At 46.1% G+C, this 24,054-nt stretch overlaps 1 protein-coding gene across 7 annotated transcripts in view; it reads left to right on the top strand.

The window, feature by feature from the left end:
• Positions 1-23,819, top strand: part of CABIN1 (calcineurin binding protein 1) — a 162,349-nt gene extending 138,530 nt beyond the window's left edge. For 5 of the 7 annotated variants that reach the window (XM_044275522.1, XM_044275526.1, XM_044275527.1 and 2 more), the window contains exons 34-37: positions 13,608-13,854; positions 14,012-14,164; positions 22,761-22,981; positions 23,123-23,819. In XM_044275522.1, the coding sequence (XP_044131457.1) occupies positions 13,608-13,854; positions 14,012-14,164; positions 22,761-22,981; positions 23,123-23,266 (765 nt within the window). In that variant the 3' untranslated portion in view covers positions 23,267-23,819. The remainder of the gene's footprint in view (positions 1-13,607; positions 13,855-14,011; positions 14,165-22,760; positions 22,982-23,122) is intronic. The other 2 variants (XM_044275523.1, XM_044275525.1) reach the window with 2 other exon arrangements.
• Positions 23,820-24,054: the final 235 nt, after the last annotated feature.

Below are 24,054 nucleotides of genomic sequence, written 5' to 3'. Positions count from 1 at the left end.
ACTAGCAAGACCAAACATAGCATTATCTCCTCTACATCGAGAGATATAGCGTTTATAAATCTAGTTGGGAGTGAAAGCAGCTGAAAGTGAAAGTAGGTGTCAGGCTATATCTCCCGATTGTGGTCTTGTTTAAAAGTTTAGATTTCTAGCTTTCAAACAAGACCCATATCTTTTTGCTACAGAGCCTCAGATATGATGGGTTAAAGCAGCCCTCCAACTTCAGCTGCCTGTGGTCTCAAACAGCCTGTAAGAGAAAAGTGGGGCAGTGGGAAAGCTGATAGCCTGCAGTAGTAGAGAAAAAACATTCTCTCTCATGAGACCAGGGGGAGGGTAACATGGACTTGCATGCTACCTATCCCCCTCTCCTCCATCAATCAGAAAGCATACTTGCTCTTTGATTGTCATATATGGAGCTTTTTGATCCAGGAAAGGGGTGAGAAGATGAGCGCTTGGCTGTCTACTTTTTTCGAAAAATTAGGCCATGTATTGACGCCAAGACCCCGATGTTTACCAAGGTCCGGATCATGGCATCAATTAAGTCAAACGTTCTAGACTTTGCAGTGACACAAAAACAGAATATTTTGTAAAACCTTATGTTTTTATTATGCAAGTATTATAACAAAAAAAAACTATATAAATGTGGCATCATCATAATTGTACTGACCCACAGAACAAAGTTACATATTACTTATACCTTGCTGTTTTTATCTTTCCCTCTGCCCAAAAATTAAATAATAAAAGTTATTTAATACACCCTAAAATGGTTTTAAAAAAATGCAACTCGTCCTGCAATATTCAAGGGCTTGTATAGCTAAAATGAAGAAAAAAATTAAAAGCTGGAACATAGAGGGGGAAAATTTTACAGGTCTTTAAGGCTAAAATTAGTTGTCATTAAGGGGTTAAAATACACTTACTTCAGTCACCCGAGTCTTGCGCCTATATTTAAAAAAAAATTACATTTTCAGGTGTATATTTCCAACTTTAATGTGACTGTTGGGGAAGGGGGGGGGGGGTTAAGTTAGTTTGTATGGCAACCTTAAAGGTGTATTCCTATCTGGGGCATTTAAAGCATATTGAAATGCCATAAATGTTAATCTCTTGGACCAGATTCTTATCAAGAAGGGGACCCCACCGTGAAGGAAGAACATGCTGTGCATGTGCAAGTCCAATAACGGTGCACATGTTCATCCACCCCTTCATTCATCCTTATGGGACTTTGAAAATGGATGGGTGGCCGTGCACGCATAGCTTATTCTGTTTACTTCAAGGCCCTGTTCTTGAGATAGATGTAAGTCTCACTTCTCCTATCAGACATGTATGGCCTATCTCACTTCTCCTATCAGACATGTATGGCCTATCTCACTTCTCCTATCAGACATGTATGGCCTATCTCACTTCTCCTATCAGACATGTATGGCCTATCTTATCAGTAATAATGATAACAAGGTTTATTTCAGCTACTTACTCCTTTTACTTTAGAAAATTGAACATGTGCCTTTTGACTAGTAATCCAGATCAGATCACTTTCCCTGAACACTGCTTATCACCCATTCAGGGAGCAATGCACTGATGCTATCCTATAGGAGTAAAGCATTCATAGGGAAATTGAAGATTGAGCTTTAGTTAACCCTTGCCTTGCTATTCCCTGGAGTACTTTTGCTTATTTCCTAATAATCACCTTCACTTTGAGTAACTCTTTCTACAACTCCATTTAGACACAATTTTAGTATACACACCACTATCTAGAGGACAGTGTGTAGATACAGTTAGTATAATAGATATGGGTAAAGCAAAAAATATATAAAAACTATGAAGAAACGTCCAAAAGTGGGTCCATGTCTCATGCCTAGGTGGATTATCACACTGCAAATGCTCCCACGTTTTGTATATTAATGCTTCATGAAAAATGAAAGAAATGACCCACAAGAGCCCATTGGCTTTTTGCACAAAGGACCTCCAGGGGACAGAATGGTGGCCTCCAGGGGACAGAGTGGTGGCCTCCAGGGGACACAGTTTTCTAGAGCCTGTTGTATTTTTCACACAACAGCTTTATTGCTAGTTCCGTATAATCCTGCTCAAATATGAGTGAACCCTGCTGAGATCTAGAGACAGATCCTACTGTACATTGTAATGAAGGATACGTAGATTGTTTCAGTGTCACCAGCCAGTTGCTGGTTTTACCTGTGCAGTTCTGATAGTAAAGGTTATAAACCTATAGTATAAGCCAAGCCGCCGAGTCTGAGGGTGACACCTGGCATGGCATGTGATGAAGAGATGAGAGCATGAGCGACTCATTTCACTGTCGAGGAGAAACCTTCTCTACAAACAGGAAATGCTCTTGAATCTTCTGTGGCTTGTGGGCTGCTCGGAGAACGCCATTTGTAGAGCTACTGATAGATTTACCATTTCCTGACTGATGATACGGGTCTGAAATGGCTGCAGAAATATGAGCCCACAAATTGTGATAACTAAGACAATGCTGTCTACCTTTCTACAGCTGCGGTCCAGTATCAGGCCACATTCACGTTTGCATTATTTTTGTAAAACATAGCAGGTAGTGAAATAGGCATACTCATGCCCACATTGTGCAGTGACTTAAAAAAAAACTGTATGGCTCCATGGGACTCTCTCCGGGTCAGATATAGTCTCCCCTAGAAGCACAATCTGATGGACCAGGCCACAATGTACGTCCACGTATGAGATTAGAGGTACAGTAGAGGGCTCATGGTCCTCTGCGGCAGCCCTGTTATGGCTCTGTACCAAAGGCAGCTGTGATGTGACTGTGTGCATAGGCTCTCTTACGTCAGGGCTGTGAATATAAAGAGATGTTGGCACTGTAGTATCTTTCAGATCATAGCGCTGTTATACAGGGTGGCCCGCGAAAAAGTAGCCTGCCTACAGTGATTGCAAGACAAGAAAAACAAGCAAGTGGATTGTTCTTTTTTAATTACCCACAAGTCCCAAAAGATGCTGAAAGTGGTTCCTATTCACGTCTCTGCATCTTTGGGCACTTCGGATTATGCTGGTTGATACTGCTTGTGATGCTGCAGAAGTAAAAAGGTCCTGCTTTTTTCCAACAAGATGGGGCGACTTGCCGCACCTCTGGGAACTTGCTGACACGGGTTCATGAACTCTGGGCAAGGGGTTATGGCCACCACATTCGTCCGCATGACATTTTTATCTGTGGGGAAATGTAAACCAGAAAGTGTCCTCATCCCCTGGATGAACCTCACAAACACCATCCGCAGCATCACTAGCCGTACCAGCCAGCATAATCCAACGTGCCCAAAGATGCAAAGTCCTGAATGGGGACCACTTTCAGCATCTTTTGAGACTTGTGGGTTGTTAAAAAAAATAATAATCCACTTTCTTGTTCATCTCGCCATACTATCGCTGGAGGCGGGCTACTTTTTTGCGGGCCACCCTGTACTTACCATTACTAGGATGGAAACGCAATGTAGTTTTTTCTGCTGCCCATATGTTTGTATAGGCAGAACATCAAGCATGGCATCAGTTCAGTGTAAATAATGGGACCCCCACACCAGACATTTAATATTCTTCCCAAAGTCACTTTCTCCAAGTTTACTTTAATAAATGGATAGCTTAGAGAGCGCGCCTTCTAAAACTCACCAGGAATTATAGGTCTTCAAGTAGTTCCCTACTCTCAGGTGGTGATAAAAAATTAAGAATCGCCCATTTCTGAATTATCAGTTTCTAGGAAAGCTGGGTGACAACCAGTAGGGGCAATTTTACAGGATGGTTGGATTCCTTGAAAAGTCTAGTTACAGAGGAGTACAGTTGTAGAGCATGATGCATGAGCGTGGTGCAGATCCTGCACTTGTGGTCCGCTGCTAATGGCAATCCCCAGCAAAAATGCATACAATGGAGGATGCCTGCAACGGACCACAAGTACCACAATAGACATCCTACACAGGATAGCAATTGTGTGGATGTGATGAAAAACAAAATAACAATAACTTCTACAAAGACAGGTGCACTCTGCGGTCCTACTAAGGGCTCTTTCACACCTGCGTTATTGTCTTCCGGCATAGAGTTCCGTCGTCGGGGCTCTATGCCGGAAGAATCCTGATCAGGATTATCCTAATGCATTCTGAATGAAGTGAAATCCGTTCAGGATGTCTTCAGTTCCGGAACGGAACGTTTTTTGGCCGGAGAAAATACTGCAGCATGCTGCGCTTTTTGCTCCGGCCAAAAAAACTGAAGACTTGCCGCAAGGCCGGATCCGGAATGAATGCCCATTGAAAGGCATTGATCTGGATTCAGTTTAGCTTTTTCTCAATGGTTACCATGGCTGCCGGGACGCTAAAGTCCTGGCAGCCATGGTAAAGCTTAGCGGGGAGCGGGGAGCAGCATACTTACCGTCCGTGCGGCTCCCGGGGCGCTCCAGAGTGACGTCAGGGCGCCCCAGGCGCATGGATGACGTGATCGCATGGCACGCCATCCATGCGCATGGGGCGCTCTGACGTCATTCTGGAGCACCCCGGGAGCCGCACGGATGGTAAGTATACCGCTCCCCCGCTCCCCGCTCCTACTATGGCAACCAGGACTTTAATAGCGTCCTGGGTGCCATAGTAACACTGAAAGCATTTTGAAGACGGATCTGTCTTCAAATGCTTTCAGTACACTTGCGTTTTTCCGGATCCGGCGTGTAATTCCCGCAAGTGGAGTACACGCCGGATCCGGACAACGCAAGTGTGAAAGAGGCCTTAACCCTCATACTGATGTAAAATTGAGAGATTAGCCAACATATCCTGCTTGGAGGACATGTCTGAGCCCGAGCACCGCGCCAAGGTTTCTCAAGTAGCTTGGGACCTAACGCTAAACCTACCTGGGCCGTCTGGGCAATACCAGGAGCTAGTGGGCAAATTACAGGTGTGCAAAGTCTGAGTCACAGCAAACTCCCAGTTACCTCCATGCTTATAATGGGAGGAATCCCATGAATCCATTAATTGTAACCTAGCAGTGGTATAACACATTGGATGCTGTGTGTTCTCCCTCCCGGCAGTATACAGGTAGATTACAGTACAGGTTCACCTCTCTCTGTGATGGACTCTGGGGACCTGCGTTCTGTGTTATCATCCGCCCCTCCTCACTCATGCACAGCGTATAGTATGTGCCAAGGCGATCTGTGACTACCATTTCTTACTATATCTCTGTTGCCATGGTGCCCTCTGTCTTATACGGGGGCTCGTGGTCCTCTGTGGCAGCCCTCTCTTTTTCCCTTAGCATTGGAAACCTGTCTCAACACCACAGAGGGATATAATGATGGGGGAAAGCTTTTCTCCTTTTTTTTCTCTTGTTTTTTCCCCAGTGATGCCCAGACAGCGGGCACTTTGCCAGCTGGGAACAGTGACTGCTGTGGAGACAGTTCTAGCTGGGAGAGTGAGTCACCGAAGTGAGCGCAGAGGCTCAGAAATGGGACAGAGGAGTGTGCATGTGTATAGCTGTCATTCTGCTATATATATGCATACGTTGTACGGAAGCAGATCTATGACAGACCAGTCATAGCTTGTCCAGAGGCTTATGTAATTGTACGTTGTGCTAAACGTACTCACCAGCGCCACCATAAGGATACATCTATATTGTAAGCAGTTTAAAACAGAGGAGATTATAATACAGATGTAAACTGATGTAACAAGTGAGAATCAGACCTAATATAGTACATGATCATCTTTCTTCTAACAAAGCTAGAACCAGACCTGTATGTCACATGAATCCAGAGACCCATCCTCCCCATTCATTGCTCCAGTTCTGCTAGATTTCAGGCTGACCGCTCAGGGGGCTTGTCCTTTCTGCTGCAGCTCTTTTCCAATCATAGCTCAGGAGTCATGTCCTTTCTGCTGCAGCGGTTTCCCTGTAACTGCCACACCTTCTAACAGAAGATACAGCTGGTAACAGTTGAAGATTTATACTGAGCACGTGCGACCACCTCAGTTAAAAAACTGAGCATTAAAGGGGTTGTCTCACTTCAGCAAATGGCATTTATCATGCAGAGAAAGTTAATACAAGACACTTACTAATGTATTGTGATTGTCCATATTGCCTCCTTTTGTTGACTTCTTTCATTTTTCAATCACATTATACACTTTTTTTTTTTTTTTTTTTTCCATGGTTACGAAAACCCGCAACCCAGCATCGGTGACCGTATTTTCACGCTATAGGAAAAACCACCAGCCTATAGCTGTGGTCCCTGCCACCAGAGAGGTCGCTACTTTTAACTATACTGTGCAAGCACGACCACCACTGATGGATTGCAGGGTGGTCGAAACCATGGAAAGAGCAGTGTATAATGTGATGGGAAAAATGAATAAAGTCAGCACAGGAGGCAATATGAATAATAACAATACAATTCTTCACCATCGCGCGCGGCGGTCACCCGCGGTCAGGCAGCGCAGTAAATGGAAGCAGAGAGCCCAGAGGAACCGGAGTTCACCTTGAAGACAGCCTATATATAGCTTATGTCGGCGATATCCTCCTGCCAGACATCGCTTACCGGCAAGATTGAGGAGGTGAGGGTGGACCTGGGCCTGCTTCGGCATGATGTTCAGCTGCTTAGAGACAGTGTCGAGAACACTGAGGACAGGGTATCCTCACTTGCGTACATTGCGCAAGTGTTCCTGCTGTGTGATGACTTACTGATCGTTATATCACCCACTTGTTACTGTGCCTTCAGATATGGGACTCGCTGTTTCGTTAGCTGCAGATTTCATTCATGTGGGAGTTATGTTATAGCTTATCTCACCTTATAGTGACAAGGCATGCACAATATGTGAACACATGTTGTAGGTTGCTCATAATAAGTTGGGGTGGGAGCACTACCTGCATAGGTACTCCATCTAATTGCACTATGCAGGTCCCCGAAATATGGGCCCATATACTAGTTGGATCAGGTTTCAACGACCATATACTTACCTTGTTACTTAAACGCACTAAGTTATGTTTCTTTAGGATTAGTTTTTTTTCAGGTATGGATATCTCTTCTAGCAGGGTTAGATAGAGGAATGACAGGGCAGTGGTATCTAGTAATGGTTCGCTTCTCTCCAGTGGAAAGAGTAGGAAGACATCCTATAAGATCAGAGATAAACCCAAAATGGCCTCCATGAAAGTCTTGTCGTGGAATGTAAGGGGATTGGGGGACCCAAAGAAAAGGATTGCGGTATTCTCACACATTCGCTCCTTTAACCCTCGCATTATCGGTCTACAGGAGACCCACCTGACGCCAGAGACCGGGAGCAGACTTAAAAAACCCTGGGTTCAATACTTAGCTAACGCATTTGGGAGCGCACACTCTAGGGGGGTTGCTATTATGGTTCATAGTAGTCTTAGATGGGAGGTGCATCAATTGGCCCTCTGGTTGATCCAGAGGGCCAATATATTTTCCTATATGTGCATATTAACTGTACCCCCTACGTAGTGATTAATGTATATAATCCGCCGCCTGCTTCTATCTCCCTACTGCAAACTGTGATTGGATTTGTCGCACAATACCCCAATGTTAGACTGCTTTGCATGGGCGATTTTAATGTGGTTATGCATTGTGAGATTGATAGATTTTGCGGGGATTCTAGTGGGAATAATGATTCTCCTCCTGACACTGTTCTTTCCAGAGTGGCTGCTGAGATGGGGTGGCTGGATTTGTGGAGGACCAGACATCCTCTCCTACAGGAATATTCATCCCATCCAGGGGAGCTCTTTCCCGAATTGATTATATTCTAGGGAATGCAGGGTCCATCTGACCACGCCCCGATATTGGCCGAGCTTAAACTCCCTGATGTTGCTAGACAGGGAAGAAAGATGCGCATCCACCCCTTCTGGTTATCTCTTTTTACCATCAACGACAGGGTTCCTGATCAGTTGCTAATGTTTTTGGAGGTGCAGGATATTGAGACAGATGGCTTGCTGTTATGGGAAACGATGAAGGCGTATCTGAGAGGTTGTCTCAAATCATCAATATCCTTCATCAAGAAAGACACGCAGCGCAAAGAGGTGGAACTACACACTAGATGCAAGGAGGCAGAAAATGCTTTCACATCCTCCCCAACTGAGGCGAATAGACTAAAATGGCATACCAGGGGCAGACTATACATGATGCATCTGTCAGAAAAAAGTAACCGCAAATCATTCTTTCTCAAACAGCAGTCTTTTGAGATGGGTAATCAGACTGGCAAGCTCCATGCGCACTTGGCGCGTGGCAGCAACATGTCCCCCCCCAGTTATCAGAATTAGGGGCCCTGATGGGATAATGAAGGAGTCAGCAGATGGTATCCTAGAATGCTTTGAGAGCTTTTTTACACAGATCTATATGATTCCGTTGTGACCTACACAGCGCGCGAGATGGAGGAATACCTTCTTGAGGTATCTCACCCTCTGCTTCGTGATCTGGATAGAGGTGTCTTGGAGGATGATATCACTTTGGATGAGATTAAACTAGCAATCACGGACCTCCCTGCTGGGAAGGCCCCTGGCCCGGATGGCATCCCAACAGAGGTATACTCCATATACACTGACAACCGCAACTTCACAAATTATTTAAGACTGCTCATACCCGTGGATGTTTGTCAGACTCTATGTATGACGCCACAATTGGGGTTATTCTGAAGCCCGATAAAGACCCGCTGGAATGCGGATCATATCGTCCTATTTCCCTTTTGAATCTAGATTATAAGATTCTCACCAGAGTTCTAGCAACTCGTCTTAATAGAGTGGTCACTTCAGTAGTGCACAGTGTTCAATCGGGCTTCATGCCGGGCAGGTCCACCTCTGATAACATCAGGAGAGCCCAGGTGATTGCACAGATAGGGGTGGCTGAGGGTGAGCATTGGGCTATGGCCTCCTTGGACACTGCCAAGGCCTTCGATTCGATTGAGTGGACATTTCTGCTTACCGTGTTGAAGAGCTTTGGCTTTGGTCCGAAATTCATCAGGTGGGTTGAGATATTATACAAACGACCGAGGACAGATATATTAATAAATGGTCATCACTCCGGCTCCTTCCCACTGAATAGGGGCACGAGGCAGGGCTGCCCTTTGTCACCTCTGCTATTCGCAGTAGCTATAGAACATCTAGCTCTAAGAATAAGACAGGATCAGATATATATGGGTATCCCCATGGGTTGCAGGATAGATAGAATAGGACTTTATGCGGACGATTTTCTTCTATTTGTCTGACCCTGAGGCATCGCTCCCTAGAGCAATCAAGATTATTGAACAGTTTGGTAGATTCTCGGGGTTGCAAATAAACTAGACCAAATCAGCTATTATGCCTCTCTGGGATCACACTTGGCTGCCCCACTACCACAACCTACCTGTGGTGGATCGTTTTAAGTACTTAGGGATAGTAATCACTAGAAATGCGCAACTATCATACACTTTGAACATTGAACCCCTGGTGGCTCTCTTTGTAGACAAATTCAAGTCGTGGAGATCCCTCCCCCTTTCCATTATGGGCAGACTTAATCTAGTTAAAATGATATTACTTCATAAGGGCCTATACATTCTAGCTCATGCTTGTGCTCCCATATCTAAAGGCTTATTTGATCATGTTGATACCATGATTGCCTCGTTTGTGTGTGGGGGGGGGGGGGGGGGGCAAGAAGAAAACTATCCTTAGCTGTGCTTCAGAGGCCTAAGACGCAAGGGGGTGCCTCTCTCTCCCGGACTTCTTTCTCTACTTTTTGGCTGGTCAGCTTAAGTTCCTGGGGTCTTGGGTATCATCAGCAGATTTTCCTAATGCTGAGTATTTTCTACAGGAATACTTACGTCTGGGTACTCTTTGGCCAGTCCTGCAGAATTCAAACTGCCCTCGCGGTCGTTTGCTCCCCCTTCACAGGCTGGCACATCAAGTATGGCAGGCTTCTAAACTACATTCATATAAGGATCTGCCTGATGCCATCTCCTTGTGGGATAATCCCATGTTTGCTCATATGAGTCTAGTGGATGGGGCTGATATGTGGAAGCTCCATGGGGTCTGCACACTGGAACATCTGTATGAGGGTATTTACGCTCCTTCTCGCAGATTCAGGAAAAATTTGGTGTGCCTCGCAATATGTTTTTCAGATACCTGCAATTGAGACAATCGAGACACGCCCTGCTGGCTCAGCTAAGAGTGTCGGGGAGGGTTATCTCAAAATACCCTTTGATAGGAGTCATAAGATTGCAGGGCCCGAGAGGGATTATCTCCGTCCTGTACACCCATCTGCTATGCAACCGTATGACAATGAACCCCCTTGCCATTGAAAACAAATGGAAGCTGTCCATACCCTCCCTGACGGAAGATGATTGGAGTGAGGCGCTCCTTACTCCTACCAGGGTCTCACCCTCTATTAATAATAGACTGATTCAGATGTTTATTCTGCATAGGAGTTACCTCACTCCAACCAGGCTACATAAGATGGGAAGGATCTCCCATAGTAGGTGTCACAGATGCTCGACAGATAGTGCCGACTTTTGGCATATGTTTTGGGAATGCAGCTATATCCGCCGCTTCTGGACTTCGGTCCTGGGGGTGCTATCTACAATGGTCCCTGTCGCGATCCCTCTCTGCCCCAAACTGTGTATACTTGGTGTGCCGGATGAGGAGTCGTGGTTGCATCACAGCAGAATATTTTTAGGGGAAGCATTATTCCTAGCTAGGAAGGCTATTGCGCTCCGATGGATGGGAGACAGACCACCGTCTCTGGGTCAGTGGAAATCCCTTGTTAATCACCTAGTGTCCATGGAAAACATTGTCTTTAAACATAGGAAGTGTCCGCAAAAATTCCAGATAGTTTGGGGAGAGTGGTGTTCTTCCAAATTAACCTTGCAAAATTCACATATGTACTCAGCGATTGATAATCCAAGTTTGGGTTAGAGGAGATTAGTTTCTTATCACTGCATGAAGCTGTACGCTCCCATTCTCAGCACTCTTCTACATGGTTTATTTTGACTCAAATTGTATGCCCTGTATCTTGCATAACTCTGTGCTTGTATCATGTCATATTACTCCCCTGCGTGGGAAACTACTGTGCATTATCCTACTTGATTCATACCTGAATGGTTAATCGTTAATAAAACAAGTAAAAAAAAAAAAGGGGGGGCAGGGTGCTATGGGAGTCACTGTTAAGGGGGCAGGGGGCGCTATTAAAGGGGCAGCTTCTGTGGAGATCACTGTTAAAGGGGCAGCCGCTATGAAGTTCACTGTTAAAGGGGTGGTCATTGTTAAAGGTGCGGGTGCTGTGGAGGTCAATGTTAAAGGGACAAACACTGTGGCGGACGCTGTGGAGGTCATTGTTAAGGGTGCGGGCGCTGTGGAGGTCACTGTTAAAGGGGCGGGCACTGTGGAGGTCACTGTTAAAGGGGCAGGCACTGTGAAGGTCACTGTTAAAGGGGCGGGAACTGTAGAGGTCACTTTTATAGGGGAAACTGCTGATATCTTTTTACGACACATGGAAACATAAAATTAAATAGATTAAATATACCCATGCGAAGCCGGGTCCTTCTGCTAGTTGACTATAAACATCCTGGGTGGTCGGGTTTATCTCTGAATGGACGTCCTGGAACGTCCTTTCAGAGATGGCAGCTTTACGCTAATCGTGCAGCTGCCAAGCGGTGGGCCCGTTGTCAGTGACAGCAAGGCACCCCAGAGAGAAGGCAGGGACCGTTCCTGTGTCCCTGCCTTCTAGATCGCTGTATACACAGCTAAGGAAGCGATCTGCCACTTCCTGTCCCGGGCCAGGTGAGTGCAGGAGCTGTCGGGTCTTCCATAGGCCTCGATTAGCCCTGCACTGAGGCTATACAGCGTCTCTGGGGTGTGTATTTCCCATGTAACTGGGGCTACTATGTAAGCCCCAGTTACAGGAGAAGTCAATAGTTAAAAAATAAAATAAAAATGAAGTTAAATGTCCCCCAGAGGTCTTGTATGCGCTTATGGAGGACACAAAGTGTAAAATAAAAAAAATAAAAATGAAGTATTTAAAAAATGGTAAAAATAGAAGAAAAAAAATTAAGAGACATATTTGGTAGCATTTAAAGGGGGGCAGTATCATATTAAAACTTGGTGTTTAATAAAGTAGGTATAAAAATACACAAAAGGTACAAGCATAGAAACCCCCAAAGAAAACAAACAAACAAAAAAAACACCAGAACTAAAAAGAAATATGCTAGCAACGCAAACATATACAGAAGCCCCCGAAGGGGTATCTTTAAACTGGACTGGTATAGAAAATGGGTGGATCTTACTGGTTCGACAGTATTGCACGATGCAGGCGTAGCTCAGTTACCTTCACTCAGTGATGCCTTTCCTTTGCATTCGTGTGCTTGATGATCCTTACTTTTTCTCTCATCAAGCGTCACGTTTAGCTTCTGCATGTGCAGGGGACGGGGCTAGGGGTCCTAAACTTTCTCTAGTATGCCCTAATGAGGCTAGTACACCCTAATGACCTCCTAATACGGGGTCATCGCTCTGAAAAGAGCGGCCCCGTCCGGGAACCTGGCCCTGTTAACGAAACCCTAGACAACCCTAGCTATATGTACAGCGATACCTGCTGAGGGAGCCAAGGTCTACACAGAGAGGTAAGCTGTCTCCTGAGAAGCACGAGATGAAGAAAAGTGTACCAACGCGTTTCATTGGATTTTAGCAGCCCCAACAATCATCAGGGAACACGGGACTGAATTGTCTTATTTACATGGAGTGCAGCGTGCATGTGGCAGGGCTCATCCATGCAGGGACACCCAGTGGTTCCAGTGTCCCTGCTTTCTTGTTGGCGTGTTGAGCAGCCTTGGGCACACTGCACTCTATGTCCATAAAGTAGACATATGGGTAATGTTAATTAATGAATATTTTATGAGGCATCACTATCTGTCTTCGGGTCCATTCACACATCCGGCAATGTGCGTTCCGCATTTTGCGGACCGCACATCGCGGGCACTATAATAGAGTATGCCTAGTCTTGTCCGCAATTGCTCTATTTTTTTCGGGAACAGAAATGCACACCCAGAAGTGCGGGTCCGCATTTCCTGATCCGGGCAGCACATCGTGCGGCCCCATAGAATGAACGGAACAGAATTGCGGACATGTGAATGGACCCTTAAAAGCAGTAAGATTAAAATTTAGAAAACAGTGAATTCTTTAAAAAAAAAATATAAATAAAGGTAAAACATATTGACTCAAATTTACCAATAACATAAAGTACAATGTGTCACGAGAAAACGGTCTCTGAATGGCTTGGATAAGTAAAAGCTTCCCAAAGTTATTACCACATAAAGTGACACATGTCAGATTTGCTAAATTAGGCCTGGTCAGGAAGGGGGTAAATGGCCCGGTCTGGAAGCGGTTAAGGAAAAGAACAGCAGGTGGCGCTATACAGATACAATTTATTGAATAGCTCAGTGGCTATACAAAATTTTTAATTACAGGCAATTACAAAAGTGTTGAGATCCAGGTGCTTTGAAAATGTAAAGTATTTTTTGTGGGACAACCCCTTTAATGTTTGGTATATTCATGTCTTGTGAAGTGTCCTTATTAAAATGATGGAACTGACCACAAAAAAAAAGATTTTCATCTCTTTTTGGTAATTATCCACTAATATTTGGCCCTTTTTTCTTTCACAGCAACCTTCAGACACACCCAGCACCCCAAAAAGTACAAAGGACCCCCGTGAGATTGCGCTGTCTTTGCCTGCTGTCTCAGTGCAGCTAACCCCTCTCAATCTGGCCACATTCAGCTCTGAGAACGTGTTGCGGTTATCGGAGCATCAATTCAAAATTAAGTACACGCCACCCGTTTCATCATCGTCCTCACCACCAGAGACTAGTCGGGGGCCCAGGGTGTGCTTTACCACGTCACAAGTTAACCGTGGTGAGTTACCCATATAGCGGGAGCTATTGGATTTAATTTGTCCTTGTTATGCCATCAATGTCTCCGTTACATTGTGCCTAGAATATCTGCAGTCTCTACTTCTTTCCTTTCCCTGTCTATTCGCATAATTCTGCTTATTGATAACCTTATTGTGCAGAAGAAGAGCACATTGGCGACGCATCATTTCCTCATCAGGAGCCACGTTTATGCCAACCAACTAAACCCACAACAGTTGCCACCGCTTCAGACTCTTCCCATTGGCAGCCAGAAGCAGTGCCGAGTTTTGCTAGTTCCAGCCACTCTGAAACAGGTAATCCAGAATGAATGGCCACTCCTAGATGGGAAGTTAAGGGCACTGTTCAGGGTTAGAAAACAGGGCTGCTTTCTTTTAAAAACAGTTCCACACTTGTCCAGGTTCTTTGTGGCATTGCAGCTCAGGGCAGTTTCCTTCGGTGATGCTGAGGTCTGATACCAGACACAACCCATGGACAAGTGTAATGCTGTTTTTGCAAGAAAGCAGATGTGTTTTTTTTCTCTAATCCTGTATAGAAAACATTGTGTGGTTTGTGCAATGAATGGCAGTAAAAATAGAGAGTTCTGAAAATGTTTGTGTTCCACCTCAAAATGGCATCCAAGCTTTCCAAATTGTAGCTGGAGCGCAGCTAAATGTATCAAGTGCACTCCTGAGAAGATTCGGATCCATAGTCCCATAGTCCAGCAGTATCATGGAGATAAGGCTACATGCACACGTTCAGGATTCATGTGTGGAGCATCCGCACTGAAATCCGCAGGTGTTCGCAGGCAAATCTGTGCGGTCAATTGGTGCAGATTTGCATGCGGAAGTGAATGAAGGAAATCCGGCCAGGAAAAATAAAATAAATTGGCACACCGCGGATTTTAAAATCCGCACCGCATGTCAAAATCCGCACAGAAAAAATCAGCATTGTGTGTACTGAGAATTTCAAATTCTCATAGAATAAAATGTACATGACCTACAGTGCGCAAATCCGCGCTGAAAATCCACACGCAATCCTGATCGTGTGCATTTAGCCTAAAGGGTGACTTGCAGACAATCTGCATAAAATGTGCACCAAAAAACACACATAAATCCACACTGTTTGTCACAATTTTGGTGCATTTTTGTGAGGTTTTTGTTGAGGATTTTTGTGTGGTTTTTCTGTTTTATATTAGGAACCCCATTGCAGGTGTGGAATCGCACGAACAATTGACATTCTGTGGATTTGAAAATCCGCACAAAAGGTCAATTTCTGCACCTAAGGAAAAAAGCATAGTGTACGTGAGATTGATCAAATCTCATTACCCTTTGCTGGTACTTTATTACACAACCTAAATCCACGCAGAAGTACCACATCTAATCCGCAATGTGTGCAAGTACCCAAAGGCAGCACTCAATATAAAGATTCTTTATCCACCCTTACATGGTTTCTGCTACCCCATAAGGCACATGTGCAGTATATAACTATAAAATGATTACAGCAATTAACTATATCAGTTGAGCAACATTATAAAAATACAGTGGGGCACATTTATTAAGACCGGCGTTTTAGATGCCATTCTTGATAAAGGCCCTGCACTGGCGGTGGATCCGCCAAAGTCCTGAAGAGGTGCCGCCTCTCCATAACTTCAGCGCATCCAGAGCCAGTTCTAAATGTAACGTCCCCTTCCCCGCCCACAAATTTTAGACCTGATGTGAGTGGGGCGAAGTCGCAGGTGGCAACTAACAATTGCGCTGACATCTGCGCCTAAAATAGGCATATTTCAGTGTGTATAACTGAAACCCGTGTATAAGAAGCACATTCATAATATGACACATAACAGATCCATAATACAGTATATACAGTGTTAACACAACTGTGCAGCATTAAAGGGGTTGTTCATTTTCTGAGGGTCTTCCCTCCCTCTTGTGGCCAGACCTGCAGAGGGAAGCATACATAGTTGCTCACTGACACTGGTTCCCGGCTCATTCACTCCCCTGCCGCTGCAGCACCCAGATCCCCGCTGGCAACATCTGGTTTGACGCTGCTGCAGAGATGACACATGCAGGGGCGTAACGATCGCGGTCGCAGGGAGTGCGACTGCGACCGGGCCCGGCGGGGGGAGGGGCCCGCTGTACTAACATGTAATGAAGCGCTGTGACGGGGCCCAGCATGAAGTACAGTGACAATGCCGGGCCCCCATCAGGGCGCTCCATTACATGTTTACATAGGCGTGCGCACGGGGTGTGCCTGGGCACACCCTAATAGGTTCGTCACCTCCGTGCTCACTGCCCTAGTCCCCTGTCTGTTATGCTGGCTGCCGCCGCCCACCGCACATAAATTAATCTACAATACCTGGCTGTGAGCTGCCGGTGTTCCGGAATTTTCTGCTACCCGGAAAATTTTGCTACCCACGTCACTTCCGGTAGTGACGTGGGAGGTGTGTCACCTACCTCGGCTCCTCATTGGCTCTGCCGGGGGTTGGTGGCGCAGGCGCAGAGGATTCCCAAGTAGCGTGAACGCGCCGAAGGTAGCAGAAAATTCCGGGCCACTGCGCATGCGCGAAAAAGACGACCGACCGTAGCAGAAAATTCCGGCTTCGCGCGTGCGCAGTGGGCCGGAATTTTCTGCTACCTTCGGCTCCTACTGCGCCTGCGCCGAGCCGTCTTGTTCAGCAAGCAGAAGATTCCGGCTTCGCGCATGCGCAGTGGGCCGGAATTTTCTGCTACCTTCGGCTCCTACTGCACCTGCGCCGAACCATCTTGTTTAGCAAGCGGAAGGTAGCAGAAGATTCCGGTCTACTGCGCATGCACGAAGCCGGAATTTTCTGCTACCTTCGGCCCCTACTGCGCCTGCGCCCAGGACCAATAACATTTGAACTACTCTAGGCGTGCATGCGCCGTGGCCTGTCATTTTAACCTCAGTACAGAAAGCGAGCCTGTTATACTCGCGCTTGCGCATGGACATGTACAAATTTGAAAACCATTTAATTGACTCGGCGCTACTGCGCCTGCGCCAAGTCGTCTTTTTGGCGCAGGCGCAGTAGCGCCGAGTCAGTTAAATGGTTTTCAAATTTGTACATGTCCATGCGCAAGCGCGAGTATAACAGGCTCGCTTTCTGTACTGAGGTTAAAATGACAGGCCACGGCGCATGCACGCCTAGAGTAGTTCAAATGTTATTGGTCCTGGGCGCAGGCGCAGTAGGGGCCGAAGGTAGCTGAAAATTCCGGCTTCGTGCATGCGCAGTAGACCGGAATCTTCTGCTACCTTCTGCTTGCTGAACAAGATGGCTCGGCGCAGGCGCAGTAGGAGCCGAAGGTAGCAGAAAATTCCGGCCCACTGCGCACGCGCGAAGCCGGAATTTTCTGCTACGTTCGGGCGTCTTTTTCGCGCATGCGCAGTGGCCCGGAATTTTCTGCTACCTTCGGCGCGTTCACGCTACTTGGGAATCCTCTGCGCCTGCGCCACCAACCCCCGGCAGAGCCAATGAGGAGCCGAGGTAGGTGACACACCTCCCACGTCACTACCGGAAGTGACGTGGGTAGCAAAATTTTCCGGGTAGCAGAAAATTCCGGAACACCGGCGGGCGGCGGCTAGTATTCACATAGGGGGGCGGAGTCCTGGACCCAGCTGACGCAGAGAGGGAGCAGTACGGGTCATGCTGTGCGGCGCAGGAGGAGTTGACGTCACGTCACGCTGCATCTGTGTGCCTGAGCCTCGCGCGCCTGCTAGCTGGTGAGGTGAGGGCATATAAAAAATAAGTATGTTCCATTGTACCCCCCTGTCCCACAGTGCTATGCCTTCTCTATGGTCCCCTGTATTACCCTGATACCCCTCAGTTATATAATATATCTGAGTGGTATCAGGGTAAATTATACAGGGGGCAATATAACTAGGGTTATCAGGGTAACATGAGGGGTAATATAACTGAGGAGGGCTAGGCTACTATCAGGCATTATACAGGGGTAATATAACTTATCTTACCCCTCACCCCTGTATTATGTCTTGATAGCCCTCCTCAGTTATATTACCACTGTATAATGTACCATGATACCCCTCAGTTATATAATATAACTGAGGGGTATCAGGTTAAATTATACATTATTATACAGGGGGAATATAACTAAGGGCTATCAGGGGACATTATACAGGGGGTAATATAACTGAGGGGTATCAGGGTAAATAATACAGGGGGTAATATAACTAAGGGGTATCAGGGGATATTATTATACACGGGTAATATAACTGAGGAGGGCTATCAGGGGACATTATACCTGTGTATAATCTCCTTGATAGCCCTCCTCAGTTATATTACCCCTGTATAATGTACCCTGATAACCCTTAGTTATATTACCCCCTGTATTATTTACCCTGATACCCCTCAGTTATATTACCACCTGTATAATGTCCCCTGATAGCCCTTCTCAGTCATATATCATCAACAGGTCCTCCATAACAGTGTGTCATCCACAGATCCCCCATAACAGTGTGCCATCCACAGATCCCCCATAACAGTGTGCCATCCACAGATCCCCCATAACAGTGTGCCATCCACAGATCCCCCATAACAGTGTGCCATCCACAGATCCCCCATAACAGTGTGCCATCCACAGATCCCCCATAACAGTGTGCCATCCACAGATCCCCCATAACAGTGTGCCATCCACAGATCCCCCATAACAGTGCGCCATCCACAGATCCCCCCATAACAGTGCGTCATCCACAGATCCCCCCATAACAGTGCGTCATCCACAGATCCCCCCATAACAGTGCGTCATCCACAGATCCCCCCATAACAGTGCGTCATCCACAGATCCCCCCATAACAGTGCGTCATCCACAGATCCCCCCATAACAGTGCGTCATCCACAGATCCCCCCATAACAGTGCGTCATCCACAGATCCCCCCATAACAGTGCGTCATCCACAGATCCCCCCATAACAGTGCGTCATCCACAGATCCCCCCATAACAGTGCGTCATCCACAGATCCTCCCATAACAGTGCGTCATCCACAGATCCTCCCATAACAGTGCGTCATCCACAGATCCCCCCATAACAGTGCGTCATCCACAGATCCCCCCATAACAGTGCGTCATCCACAGATCCCCCCATAACAGTGCGTCATCCACAGATCCCCCCATAACAGTGCGTCATCCACAGATCCTCCCATAACAGTGCGTCATCCACAGATCCTCCCATAACAGTGCGTCATCCACAGATCCTCCCATAACAGTGCGTCATCCACAGATCCCCCCCATAACAGTGCGTCATCCACAGATCCCCCCCATAACAGTGCGTCATCCACAGATCCCCCCATAACAGTGCACCTGCGCACTGAGGAGAGACTGAAAGGAGGGGAAGATCCGCGGAAGGAAGCAGAGGACGGCGCAGCAGACGACTGAATAGCTTTTTTTGTAAGTAAATTATTTTATTATAGTGCTGAAACTGCTTTAAACTATAAAGAAAAGTTTTGGAGAGTGTTTCTCTCTTTCTCAGGTCTGAAGCAATACCGAGGAAGAAAGGAAAACTCTTGAAAGCTTGTCTTTTAAGTATTAGGTTGGTACAATAAAAAGGTATCTCTGCGTACAGCAATACTCGTATTTTGTAATCTTATTTATATATACTTATTTTGTTTTTTTCAGTGGTATGATTAAGTGGTGAAAATTATTAGTGCCCCCCCCCAGTTTTGACTGTGCCCCCTATATATTGTTCCTAGAGTCGCCACTGCGCAGAGGCGAGTCACAGCAACGCTAGGCTGAGGCCTGGCCTGTGTGTGTATGTATATAATATATATATATATATACACGGGCGTGTGTGTTTGTACTTTATGGTGCACACCCTAATGCAATAGGCTGCGCACGCCTATGCATGTTTAATATGAAGCAAGGTGGGGGAGGTTTGCGCAGAGGGGGGGAGGAGGAAGAGGGGGGACGCGCGCACTCACTCACTCACATACAGTCCGCCCGGCATTTCTTGTCACTGCCAGGCTGTATCCAGATCATCAGTGAAGCAGGCGCTGCTGGCTGTGGGAGGAGCTCTGAAGGCCCGGGAAACTGCCTTCAGCACAGCCAGCAGTGCCATGTGAGTGTGGCAGCGCAACACCAGGGAAGAGGGTAAGTATGTGTTTTTTTATTTTCTTTTCCTAACACTGCAGACTGGGGGCAAAGGGGAAGGGGGTTGATGGGCACAACTAGAGTGAGGGGGCACAAAAGTGGGCATCTCTACTGAGGGGGCACCTAATATGTCATAACTACTGTGAGGGGGGCACATATAAAGGCATAACTATGAGGGGGCACATATATCAACTACTGTGAGGGGGGCACATAATCTAGCATAACCACTGTGAGGGGCACATATGTGGGCATATTTAATGTGAGGGGCACATAATCTGGCATAACCACTGTAGGGGGGCACATATCTGGTCATAACTACTGTGAGGGGCACATAATCTGGCATAACTACTGTGAGGGGTAACATATCTGGCCATATCCACTGTGAGGGGCACATATCTGGGCATAACCACTGTGAGCGGGCACATACCTGGGCAAACCCCTGTGAGCGGGCACATATCTGGGCATATCCACTGTGAGGGGGAACTTATCTGGGCATAACTACTTTGAGGGGGCACATATCTGGCATAAATACCATGAGGGGGCACATATTTGGCATAACTACTGTGAGGGGGCACATATTTGGCATAACTACTGTGAGGGACACATATCTGGGCATAACTACTGTGACAGGAACAAAGGTAGGCATAACTGCTGTGAGGGGCCACAAGAAGGACATAACTTTTGTGAAGGGACCACAAGGTGGGCTTAATTACTGTGAAAGGCCACAAGGTGGGCATTAGTACTGTGAGGGGCCACAATGTAGACATTAGTACTGTGTGGTTGCACTTAGGGGAAATGTCCTAAATTACCCTGCTATACATTGGCATAGCTCAGTCTACCAGGCCAGCACAGCGCCCCCTGCTGGTAGTTTCATAGGGGCAGTCACCATCCCTTCCTTATGTGATTATTCTTTTTTTCTCTATCACCACAGGAACCTTGTTCTGGATCCAGCGGACATCACGCCGACGCCAGAGACACCCTGGATGAGGTAGGACCAGATTTTATTAGGACTGGGTGAGTGTAGCCATGCATTGGGCTTAGGGCTCTTTAACACGAGCGGATCCCGTGTGGCTAAACTGCTGTGTGAAAGAAAGCCAAGCCCCGCTCCGGACAGCAGAGACACGGAGCAGTAACATGACTGATAATGCTCTTTGCCTCTCTGTGATCGTTTTGCTACAAAATCACGGTGACAACTTTATCTCATTGTGATTTTGTAGTAAAAAGGTCACAGAGAGGCACGGAGCTGTCTCTGCTGTCCGGAATGGGGCTTGGCTCTCATTCACGCAGCGGACTAGCCGCACGGGAAAGAGCCCTTAGTAAGAAATTCTGCCGCTTCTTTGTATAAATGGGGGGGGGGGGGGGGGGCCCCGATCCAAAGTTTGCACTGGGGCCCATAACACTCTAGTTACGCCACTGGACACATGGGAGGGGCAGGTCACCGCTGCAGCCATTCATGGGCTGCAGCTGTATCAAACTGGGTGTTGACAGTAGAGGACATGAGCGCTGCAGTGGTAGCCGGGACCCAGCGACAGTGAGCCGGTTAGTGTGTTTCACTCCATAGGTCCAACCACGAGGTGGAAGTTTGCCAAAAGTCACCCAGAAGATAAACAACCCCTTTAAAAAAGTCAGTTACCATCAGGTGTTCTCCTAAATCAGGGGTCTGCAACCTCCAGCTGTTGTGAAACTGCAACTCCCCGCATGGTGCCTTCACTTGTATGGAAATTTCGACTACATGAGAGCAAGTGTGCAGGAAGTTGTAGTTACATAACAGTGCTGGCGGTTGTAACAATATACAGGGGGAATTTATTACTGTACCCTTTTTTGAGGTAAATTGAGCTTGTTTACATCACTTTATTGAGTCCACTGCATTTATTGTTTTTCATCGCTCTCGTCATGATCTGGTCCTGTGCGCTCTTTTGGGTGTGGTTTGAGTGCTGTATTTCTGACAGATTTATGAATCATTCATTTTTTAAACCTTATTTTTTATTTTTATTTTTTTACATTTTTGTGCAATTTCACTTTAAAGGGCTTCTGTCACCCCACTAAAGTCATTTTTTGGCTACTTAAAATCCTTATACTGCGATTTATCAATATCTAGTCCTCTTACTCTTTTTCGTTCAGTAGTTTCTTCAAAAACCGCACTTTTATAATATGTTAATGACCTTGCTACCAGCAAGTAGGGCAGTTACTTGCTGGTAGCAGCCGCATCCTCCTTTCAAATAAACGCCCCCTCCTCCTGCTGATTGACAGGGCCAGCGAGTGCTCTCGTCCTCTGGCTAGCCCTGTCTGCGTTCTAAATCTCGCGCCTGCGCCGCACCGGTCTTGCCAGGAACTGGTGTGGAGTGATGCCAGGAACTGGTGTAAATTATAGTTCATATCTATAATTCAACTTTTTGGGACTCAGAGAGCCAGAGATAAATTAGGCATATTTCAATCCGGCGCAAAGTAGGTCAAGACTAGCGAATGAAATATCAGTCTTCATATATATCAAAGCCAAATACCACAAGGCATACTCATTGAGATCTGTGGTAATGCTGCATGTTATTTAGTCACACAGCACATTACTACAAGGTCAGTGGTACATGCGATGAAAATGAGTCAAATTGCACACACAATTGAGTGTTAACCCACCATACTGTCTGATAGGAAATATGTGCTGACCATGAGGATTTTCAAGTGATGTTCAGTTACTATAGAGCATATTATTGTTGTGTTCCTATATGCTCGTCAGAAGAGTAATTCTGTTCCTCTCCTGCTCTTTCTTTCTAAGTAGTCTATACCTTTTCTTGATTTTAGCTTGCAGCTCCAGACCTCCACCACCTCCAGAACCAAGTGTCCAGCTCAGCAAAACAGATGGTGCACGAAACAAGTCAAAGGTCCACCCACATGTGCCAAAGCTCTTCATTCCCTCCTCAAGTGTTACCAAATTCCCCCCAGAGATCACAGTAACACCTCCAACTCCAACCCTCCTCTCTCCTAAAGGCAGTATCTCTGAAGAAACCAAACAGAAACTAAAGGTGAGGACTCTTGAGTAAGAACATATGGATTTATGGATAGCTGTTGTCTATTAGCATCCAGTTTTAGGAGCTTGGTGTCAGCGTTGAAGGTAGGAAGCAATTTACTCAGTAGCTTCACCTCATTTCTCTTTTCTTTCACAGTCTGTTATCCTATCTTCACAGTCTGCTGCCAATGTCAAGAAGGAGACTCTGTGCCAGCCAGCTCTTGAGATCCTAGACATCTCAAGCCAAGAGTCATCCCTTGAAAGTGACACAGATGAGGATGATGACTACATGGACATATGAAGATTCTACAGCATAGCTTCTCACCATCTGCCAACTGCAAATTCTGCATCTGACTCCCACCAGATTGTGCTTGCATGCTACAGCTCTTAGCATGCGGATTGCTTTTGCTGCCAGTAGCCAAACCATTGTTTTACAGTATGCCAGTTCTATATACTGACCCACGTGACTGTGGATTGGGCAGCAGGGTGGGGTCACTGAAAACTTTACATTAGACCCAAAAGGTCAAGTGGCGGATACAACAAAGCGAATTAAGGTTTGAGGTTTACAGCTGATTTTGAAGAAAAAAAAAAAACTGTATCTGAGTGTTTTGCAGCTCCACCCTTGGTGCTGAAAACGGGACTTTTGTATTGGTGGGGTTGCGAGAGCTCACAGGCTTTGCCTTCTTTTAAGGTCCATATTTTTTGTAATACAGATTGTGATGTTTATAAAATTAAAGAGACGTGTATATGAAATGAAATTTGAGATAAATAATGGGGTTCCAAATAAGAACATAAACATTGCACATTTTTGCAAAAAAAGAAAAGAAAGAAAAAAATAAAACTATTATAATTTTCATGAGTATTTTCTGGCTTTAGCATCACCTCTAAAAGTGGACTGGGTGTACTGCAGGGGATGCAAATTCTGCAGACGGCATCGCTTTATTGAGGGTTCTGTTTATGAAGAACATCATCGTTGGGTAGCCATACTGCTAAGCAGAAGTGGTCCTTGACCATGCGGCACATTACATTTTGTTTATGTACAGCAACATGCGAATCATAAAGATTATTGTCCAGTATAAACAGGCCTGT

The sequence above is a fragment of the Bufo gargarizans genome, chromosome 1 (genome assembly GCF_014858855.1).
Source record: "Bufo gargarizans isolate SCDJY-AF-19 chromosome 1, ASM1485885v1, whole genome shotgun sequence".
Classification (NCBI taxonomy): domain Eukaryota; kingdom Metazoa; phylum Chordata; class Amphibia; order Anura; family Bufonidae; genus Bufo; species Bufo gargarizans.
Note: the sequence above shows the minus strand (reverse complement) of the source record. Positions and strands in the feature narration are given on the sequence as shown.